This window comes from Anneissia japonica, unplaced genomic scaffold (assembly GCF_011630105.1).
Source record: "Anneissia japonica isolate Jap-2015-1 unplaced genomic scaffold, ASM1163010v1 scaffold1698_len283567_cov170, whole genome shotgun sequence".
In the NCBI taxonomy this organism is placed as follows: domain Eukaryota; kingdom Metazoa; phylum Echinodermata; class Crinoidea; order Comatulida; family Comatulidae; genus Anneissia; species Anneissia japonica.
Genome location: NW_022747456.1, coordinates 32,331 through 41,855, shown reverse-complemented (window position 1 = coordinate 41,855; position 9,525 = coordinate 32,331). Strand labels below are relative to the sequence as shown.

Below are 9,525 nucleotides of genomic sequence, written 5' to 3'. Positions count from 1 at the left end.
TCTCTTATACACATCTTGCTGATGTTTGAGATTTTTGTTTAGAAATGCTTTTACCAGACACTGGGTACATGGAATTTAAATTGAATATTAGCTTGTTTTGAAGTACTGTGTTCTCCTCTTTCACCTCTTTTCTCCTCTCTTTTTCCCCCTATCCTTCTTTGGGGGTCGTTTCCCCTTCTCGTTTCCCCTTCTCTTTTTCCCTTCTCTCTTTCCTTTGGGGGTCATTTCCCCTGCAACCACCCCTGCACCTATACAGGTTAGTATATGCTCCCACACTAAGAAAGTAGCCACAGTGTATATAAGAGCTGCAAGATCTCTCTCCCTGAAATTGAATAGAAAAACCAACCTTTGTACAAAAAGCCAGAGTACTCCTTGAAGGCCGAGTAAGAAGACCTAACAGTGTGAAATGCTGGGTGGACTACTTGATGGATATCAGGATCATAGTACCAGCGCGAAGACACCAGCTGAGTCCACACCTTCAGAATCAAACAGAAGATCTTGGTGATGATCTTCATCACTGGTGCTGCCTTCTTGTTAAGTAAACATCTGGAAAATAATAGACAAAATAATAAACCTCATTAGAATATGAGGCTCCCCATCCAAAAACCTGCATCAATGACCACAAAATGAAAATTGACTTTTCAAAATATATTCATATTTTCCATTATTGTAAGCTTTAAAATGATGGGTCATTTTAGTGGAATTGACTTTTACTATTGCCAAAATTATGAGTAAAAGTATTATGACTTCTTTGTATGAAATTATACAATACTGCTACTGTACATTCTTGCGCTAATTACTCAATTAACGACGGTACACTAGTTTTGGAACGGCAAGCTTCATGAGTTTTAGCGTGTGTTATGTAATGTAGACACTATGTTGACTGTTATATGCGAGTATATTCCTGTTATTATTATGCATAGTATTTTGTGTAAACTACATTATTGTAGCTCCACCAATCGCTATAGGTTCAATACCATCTGCAACAGCTGTTGGGAATTGGGAGCAAATGCAGCTTGACCCATACAAAATGTGTATAATATTATTTTACATATTCTTGACATACTTTAACACACTGTCGAAATACACAATAAACAATAAATAAATAATATAAATATTATTACAATCATAGATTTTTTATAACCTTTTTGTTTACAAATGCAGTGTAACACACACACATACACACTCATATTACGTACATGAAACATCCATTACAATGCTTCCTATGCTACATACATGGGAACCTAAAGTAAATGCTAAAATAGAAATGAAAATAATAAACTGTATCCACCTGAAAAGGGCTTTGTTGAGGTACTCCACATGCCTATTATGAAGATCATCTAAACTCTGAACCTTAATAGCGGAAAGAAAACAATTCAAAAATTTAAGGTACACGATCATTTTTGGTTCCTTCCTTCAGTAGCGCCTTGAGCACTGCTGCAGTGGATATGTGTGCTTTATCAATCTTATTATTATTAAGAATTAAAAATGCGGACGATTCAAGAACGTAGACAGGATTTTAAGGGGGGGGGGGGCTTCTATCTTTTTTTTATATATATATATAAAAGAGCACTCCCACAAAATAAGGTCTCTTTGTCCATTCAGGCTGTAACTTACATCTGTTTTCAATTGACCTTTGAACTCTTCCCAGCTGACGTTGACCACTTGGTTTGCAATGTAACCTTGCATTACATTTACAAAGTGTTGCATCTCATGTCTAACGAAGCACAAAACAAATAGTAAATTTAACAAAGGATAGTCGTCTATTATATATCAATATTTATTATTAATACAATCAAAGAGTATAAAACTGCAAGAGGTCCGACTACCCGGGAAATCTTTGGAACGCAATCCTATTTCAAAAAGTACTACCCAAAAGGGGCGTGGTCTTTAAAAGAACGTAAAGTGCGTTCATATCGAACGCATGCTGCGCGTCTATAGAATGTACGTTGGAATTCGAAACACAGCACGCGTTCGATACGAACACCTTTGATACGAACGCCTTTTACGTTCTTATGAAGGACACGCCCCTTCGTGGGAGTACTTTTTAACGTTCCATTGCCTGTATACAAAATAAGGGCAGTCAGACCTCTTGCAGTTTTATACTCTTTGATACAATTATTAATATTTTTTTCTAGTTTCCTGGTCATTGGATTAACATGCAATGAACCTTTTTAGAGTGTCAATCAAGCTTAACAACTGGCCAATCAGAAAAGAGCCTGGAATATGCGCGTCTAACAAGCACACGTAAACGCTCGTGTCAAGTTTTAAAACTGCCATTCTAATAATAATAATAATAATAATATGTTAGATTTATATAGCGCTTAATGCCAACAAGGCCTCTAAGCACTTCACATTACAACCCCTGGTTATTGGATTAAACGCCTATGGAACACAAACTCAAGCTTCCTTGGGGGAGTATTCCATAAAGTTGCAGCAGCTTCATCAGTGCATTTTGGCATTTAACCCTACCAGGTACCCATTTATACTCCTGGGTGGAGAGAAGCAATGCAGATAAAGTGCCTCTTGGAGCAGGGCTTAGCCAAAAGGACCATTAGCCATACACTACAACCTTCTTGACTCCCTTGGTAAGTACAGCTGAACTTGGCCAAGTCAAATCCAATAGACCATTGAAATATTGTTCAACTTAGATAAAATTCGACTTACAGAATGTAAATAATTGGTAAACAAAACAATTTGGCATGTAAAATTAAATGGACTTAAAAATTATTCAACTTAAGGCAAGTTTAACTGTACTTTAAGCTGGGCAAACAATGCATCTGGTATTTAATCGATATTTACAAGAATAATTCACCATGTCAGTGATTCTTCACAGACTTACAATTACTCAATAACTAATATTTTCTTCCACACTACTCTTTTCCTCTATTAAAAAATTAGATCTCACTAAATAAAGTGAAATACTTATTCTAATTTAAATGTATTACACTTATATAGTCATGCATGAATATAATAGATATCTACAAGATTGAAATATTGTTCAACTTAGATAAAATTTGACATACAAATTGTAAATAATTGGTAAACACAACAATTTGGTATGTAAAATTAAATGGACTTAAAAATTATTCAACTTAAGGCAAGTTTAACTGTACTTTAAGCTGGGCAAACAATGCATCTGGTATTTAATCGATATTTACAAGAATAATTCACCATGTCAGTGATTCTTCACAGACTTACAATTACTCAATAACTAATATTTTCTTCCACACGACTCTTTTCCTCTATTAAAAAATTAGATCCACTACATAAAGTGAAATGCTTATTCTAATTTAAATGTATTACACTTATATAGTCATGCATAAGAATGATTTAAGAGATTTATAAAAAGGCAGGGATTTCAATACCTGAACAGCTGCAGCTGTCGGAACTGTGCCGAGTTGCCAGCATGATGAATTAATGCTGAAAATAAATATGGAAAAATTTTAAACAAATATGTTATTAAATGAAATATAGCTAAAGCCCTGTCAAGCTATCACATTTCATACAAATACATCTGACATACCTAAATATGGTCATGATGACATCACATCATGACCATATATAGGCACATTATGACTATATATGGCCATACAACAGTCAAATTCAAAATGCCATTGAAATATTGTTCGACTTAGATAAAATTTGACTTACAGATTGTTAATTAATGGAAAACACAACAATTTGGCACATAAAATTATATATATTTAGAAATTATTCGCCTTAGGCAAAGTCGACTTAGGGAATAATAATAATAATAATAATAGTAATAATAACAATAATAACAATAATAATAACAATAATAATAACAATAATAATAACAATAATAATAATAATAATAATAATAATGTGTCATCATAAAGCATTATATTGCAATAAATTGCCTTTATGTGCTTTACATTATTACCACCCCCCCCCCCCCCCCACCACTGGATCAAACACTATGGAACACATCCTCAGCCGCCTGGGGAGCATAATTCCATAAGCGACTAGAATGAGAACTTGGTATTCAATCCTTCCAGGTACATCAAGGCCTGGTGTTGGCGACACCTGCATTAAACCAAATGAAACCGATGTCTAACCAACAATTATCAACAATTATTTAAAAAAAAAAGTGAAAAATACCCAATTATAAAAAATGGTCAATCAATGAACACCATGCCTCCAGTTTATAAGTGCCTGGTTCATATCCTTTTTTTTGGTCAAGTTTAAGGGGAAAAATATCCAAAATGTGCACCTTGCAATATATGCCTGGCTTCTCATACAGCCCCAATACTAACATACGTAAACATATTCCACTAACCACTTCTTTTTAGCTGGAAGTATATATCCCTCAACACCCATGATGCACGCTTCAATTGTAACATAAATGAAAACACACGGTTGTACTTTTCCAAGCACCCAGTGGTGATTACAATATTACATGGCCAGTCAATCTGCAATAAAAAAATTTAAAAAAACTGCTTAATTATTTATTATTCTATTGTTGACAGTTTAAATAAAATCCAGAAATATTTGACTGGTAATTACATCATTTTCTTTGCCTTCTAATCTACAGATGATGGTAATAATGATAAATGATGATGATCATTACAACAAAAGATAATGATGATGGTGGTAGTGATGATGAAGATGATGATGATTATGATGATGATGATGATGATGAATGATTATATTTTGTCAAGTACATAACTGTACTGTATGTATGCGACATCATTGAAATATTCCTATGCCTATTACATCAATTAAATGAACCCCAACATGGTGTATTCAATCAATGCTAAAATCTACATTGGACTTATTCCATTAAATATGGAAGGTGTTTATTTAATTTTAAAAAAAGGAAATACAGTAAGGATAGTACAGCAAAAAATTAATTAGTTAAAGAAATTTACCTTGAATTTAAGTTCCAAGCCATCCAAACTATCAATTGCTTTGATGAAAAATTAAAAATAAATAATCATATGAGAATTTTCCTAAAGGGGTATTTTAAGCAAGTAAATATAGTAACAGAATAAAAATGAGACATCATCATCACCATCATCAGTCAGCACTTCCCTTCTTATGAAGGGTTACCGACTTTCACACCATGATGACACTCCCATATTCCACTTCTTCCGGTCTTGGGTGGCATGATTTCGCTACTGGAGCGTTTGTTTTTTTTACAGTGAGCCTGCCCTATCATACCACCGAGTCATCAATCCTGGGGAAAGAGTTGATGCCTGTTGGTTCCTCCATGAACTAATTCGTGCTTTAACAGGTCTTATTTTTAATCCTGCCAGAGGTCCACAAACCCTCCTCACCAGAGTTGTTAAAGGCGGATGAGCCGGTTTAGTCGCCGACCGTCCGACCATGAACAGGTACAGTAGTACAGTACTTGTTTACATGGTTACCATTAGCAGGTAGAACCTAATAACATAATATAAATATTTATTACTTTTACACCTACCATTGGGTTTGAACATGTTTGGCAGCCATTTTAGTGAGAAGCTGAGCTTATCAGCATGGGTTGACCGTCTGTTGAGAGATTGCTGGATAGCTTTGGATAAGATCTGGTTCAGTACCATAGGTGTAAACAGTTCACCTGGCCTAAGCCCTTGAGCCAGCTGATAATAAAAATGTATATTCCATTTATGATATGATATCTTTTATCTGTCTTATAGTTGGTTAATATTTCTAATGAAATGAAATTAATTTAATCCAGGCTTCAAAAAAAAAAAAAAAATGTGAGATGTTCCACAAATGAATTTTCTAATATAAAGACAATGAAGGGGAGTTTGAACTTGGGAACAGGATTTATTTATACATCATTTTCCACTTAAAACTTAAGACTGCCTAGCCTTTTTCCATAGTTTCATCCCATATAGCAAGACAAAGCGAAAACCATCCCATTAACTGTAATGAAACATGAACAAACATATGAGGTATTTTGTAGTATTGAATAAATGAGCTATAAAATATGGGAGCTCAAAAAATTGCTAAAAAATCCAAATTTGTTTTTTACTATAGGTCAACAGTTTAATGTCTTATTAATCATGTCTTATTAATCATGGGTATTAGTTCTGGAAGTGGTTAACAAATTGTTAATTTAACGTTATTTTTCATAGTTCATTCTATTAAACAATGTATGCACAAATACCTTTGAAAGGCAATTACTCAAAATCATGTTTATCTTGACTGTAAGAGTACTGTACTTCCACTTTCCAATAACTTAGGCTTGAAATGTCCAATTTGAATGAATGACCCCTCATTTTAAAGATCACATACTCAGGTATTTGAAAATACCAATAACTTTAATTTCAATTTTTGCTACAACTTAGCCATTTTGCCACAACATGACTCATATGCGGCAAAGACCAAACCAGTCACTCATTGCAAAATTGATTTTTGAGTTATTAATGCAGGGTTAAAAAGTAAAATAAGAACTATAAAACGGTAAAAAAAAAAATAATTCAAATCCAACATTCCCTTATGAAGTTACAAGCGTTTAAACATACAGCTGTTTAAAGAACGATATATGAGAAATCAGCCTTTAAGTTTATGATTTCAGGCATTTCTCATGCAGATCATCAAATCCTTAAAAAGTGTTGTAGACAGATATACACATACATACTGTATATACATACATATACACATATATACACATACATATACACCTGCAGACCCCAACAAACACACAATATATATACATATATATATAAAAATTCATATCTGATCGATTTAGTCGATGAAGTTCCACGTATGTCTCGATTGTATAAAATAACACTGCAGTTGTTAACATAAACGCCGGACACTTTGACATAATTTGAGACATGTACATTTATTCAACGAAATTTTCGGCAGCACCTATATATATATATATATATATAAAATAGCCTAGCCTAGGGGCAGTAGAGCTAAAAATCAATTAGCCCCATGAGGGCAGAATAATAGAGGCAGTAGAGTTTAAAAAAAGATCTATTAATTAATCAGCCCAGTGTTTCTAGAGCTCCTCATCAGAGCTAAACACAAAAATTACTGAATGTGAGCTTACTGTGCATTTAGTGGCGCTATGATTGACTGCCTCAATATCGCTGGAAGGGACAAAAGATGAGCAGCTTCGTTTGATGTGTCCCTATGAGAAATACCATAGTTACCAAGCTCCATTGATATTGGCATGATACCAGCATTCGCTAGCAAGTCAACGGAGGGTAATGAACCTGCCATTTGCAAAGAAAAAGAACAATCAATGCAAGTGTTGAGCTTATTACACACTTAAGCTAAATATATATTTCATATTTGTTTATACAAGTATCCCTACAATTAAGGACCACTTCTTGAACTCGAAAGTTCCAGGTTTCTTTAGAATAATTAAGATAACAGACATTTGTTAAAATGGAACCAATGAAATGTGGTCTGGTCCGTAATTTATAGTTACCAACCTGAGAGATTTGAAATGCGTAAGTGACTAGGGGACAGGGGGGCCGCAAGGGTGCAGGGACCGCATCTGGGCGGGGGGTACTGCTGCCGCTCTGAGCATTTTTAAGCAGTTTTAAAATGACTTCAGAAAGTGTTTGTTGACAATACCCGGTACATAAACAGAAATATTTTTCATAAAGAGAATGTGAAACAAGATAACAAAAGCAGGCAATTGAAATCTGGTCTAAATACGTTAACGAGAAAGAACTTTTCTCGTGAAATGATTCTCAAACAAGATAACAAAAGCTCTCTAATGACTTAAGTTACTGCATGACCGTTTTTACATTTTTTATTAAAACCAATTTATTGTAATTCTGCATACACTTTCCCCTGAATTTTTTATAATTTGTTATCAGACATAGACTTGTGCTAAATGCGCAACAAATTTATGATCACGCACATGTTTCTGCAAAATGCATTTTTAATCCAAAATCACTTTGATATGCAGGACCGTCTCGCACGATGCGAGATGGTTGGTAACTATGGTAATTGGATTTAGTTTCTAATTGGAGGGGTCTTTAAGTAATTTAGACCTGTTTACATATAATATAATTAAAAAGACGAAACATTTTCCTTACCCGTAATCAAAATGTAAACAAAATATTGTTACTATATTCTCTTCTACAATTAAATTGCCTGGTAATCAATTTAATAAGTTTTATAGTAAATAAGTAAGTCTGGAAATCATAAATAATTCTGTTTCTAAACAAACAATTCAATGTCTGATATATTTATTTGGGTTTTCTAGATTTTTTGCCACAGTGCATACCCTAAGTACTAATATAGTTGACATTGTAACCCTTCCAATGTATCCTAGAAGATCGGCTTATATTCAGGGCCTCTTAAATAAATGTAATATAAAATTATGCTTTGTCAGCGAAGTCTCATTACGAGGCTTGGGGTGTAGAGATGTTTTTTTTAGTCAGGAGAAAAAAAATCCTGTGCTGTAACAGGATTTGAACCCAGGACCCTGGGATTGGAAGGCAAGCACCAAACTACATCTCCACTCTACTTCTTTTGTATGACAAATGCTTACATGTTTGGTTGAACTCGTCCTCAAATGGCTTGAATGTCTCTGAGAGTGGTAGAACTAAGCCATCTTCAATTTCTCCTTTTGCATCCTCATGAACTAAACCAACGTGGGAATGAGAAAAAGAAAATACTAGGTCAAGTGTCACTCACCAGTAAATATGTTTTTTTCATCAAATAGATGAAATATTGGTATAAATTTATGCTGACAACCCATAAAACTTAGCTTGGTTGATTGAATGTACTTTTAAACTGGCATGGCACATCAAGGAAAATTATTTAGCATCTAATATCTTATTGGCAGTATTTAAGCAGTTTTAATCTCAGTTGGAAAAGATATCTTATTAAGATCCAAGTGTACAATGTCAACTTGGATGTTTTATCTTGGTTCAATCAATCATTTGGCTATTGGTTATGCAAAATAGAGCAGTCACTCATTGGAGTGCATACCTCTGCCCTGTGCCCAAAACCTAATAATATGCTGGCCATCACTGTATAATGGGCAAAACTGCAGCATACCCTAAAAGAATTAATGGCATCGCCTGTTGTACTCAGGCACATTATTTTCTAAAGTACTGCCTAAATACGAGGGGCGATTACATATTTTTTATGCTTGAGAGCAACAAATCAGATTTCTATGACCTTTGATCATTTCTTCCGAAAATTGAATGGTGTCTTTTTACTATTATCATGTACCACTCCACTAAATTTGTTGATGATCCATTCATTAGCTTTCCATAATCTTGCAAACAGAAACAGAGACACAGAAACTCAGACAGACAGTGATGAACACAAACCTCCTTTGGCGGAGGTAATAAAATATTTAAAGAAACGATTTATTTTCTTACCTTTTAAGTCTAGCGGTTGAACGTTACTTTCACCATACAAGAGCTTTCCTGCCGAAGAATCGGAGGGATGACCAACAACATTCAAACCCCTTCCACGATATACTTGTCCAGATTTTACTACAGCCTCTTGCTTCCTCTCCATTCCACCAATATCTTGATAAAGTAATTTCTGTATACTAGAATCAGAAGA

General features: G+C 34.3%; 1 protein-coding gene across 1 annotated transcript in view; it reads right to left on the bottom strand.

Annotated features, from left to right (window-relative positions):
• Window positions 1–120: 120 nt before the first annotated feature.
• The window catches only part of LOC117120492 (gamma-tubulin complex component 6-like), a 15,881-nt gene continuing 6,476 nt past the window's right edge, over window positions 121–9,525 (bottom strand). The window contains exons 11-21 of the mRNA XM_033265507.1: window positions 9,336–9,511; window positions 8,495–8,587; window positions 7,039–7,199; window positions 5,450–5,606; window positions 4,896–4,933; window positions 4,304–4,436; window positions 3,369–3,423; window positions 1,618–1,717; window positions 1,292–1,353; window positions 347–546; window positions 121–248 (exon numbers count right to left, since the gene is read on the bottom strand). Of these exons, the coding sequence (XP_033121398.1) occupies window positions 121–248; window positions 347–546; window positions 1,292–1,353; window positions 1,618–1,717; window positions 3,369–3,423; window positions 4,304–4,436; window positions 4,896–4,933; window positions 5,450–5,606; window positions 7,039–7,199; window positions 8,495–8,587; window positions 9,336–9,511 (1,303 nt within the window). The remainder of the gene's footprint in view (window positions 249–346; window positions 547–1,291; window positions 1,354–1,617; window positions 1,718–3,368; window positions 3,424–4,303; window positions 4,437–4,895; window positions 4,934–5,449; window positions 5,607–7,038; window positions 7,200–8,494; window positions 8,588–9,335; window positions 9,512–9,525) is intronic.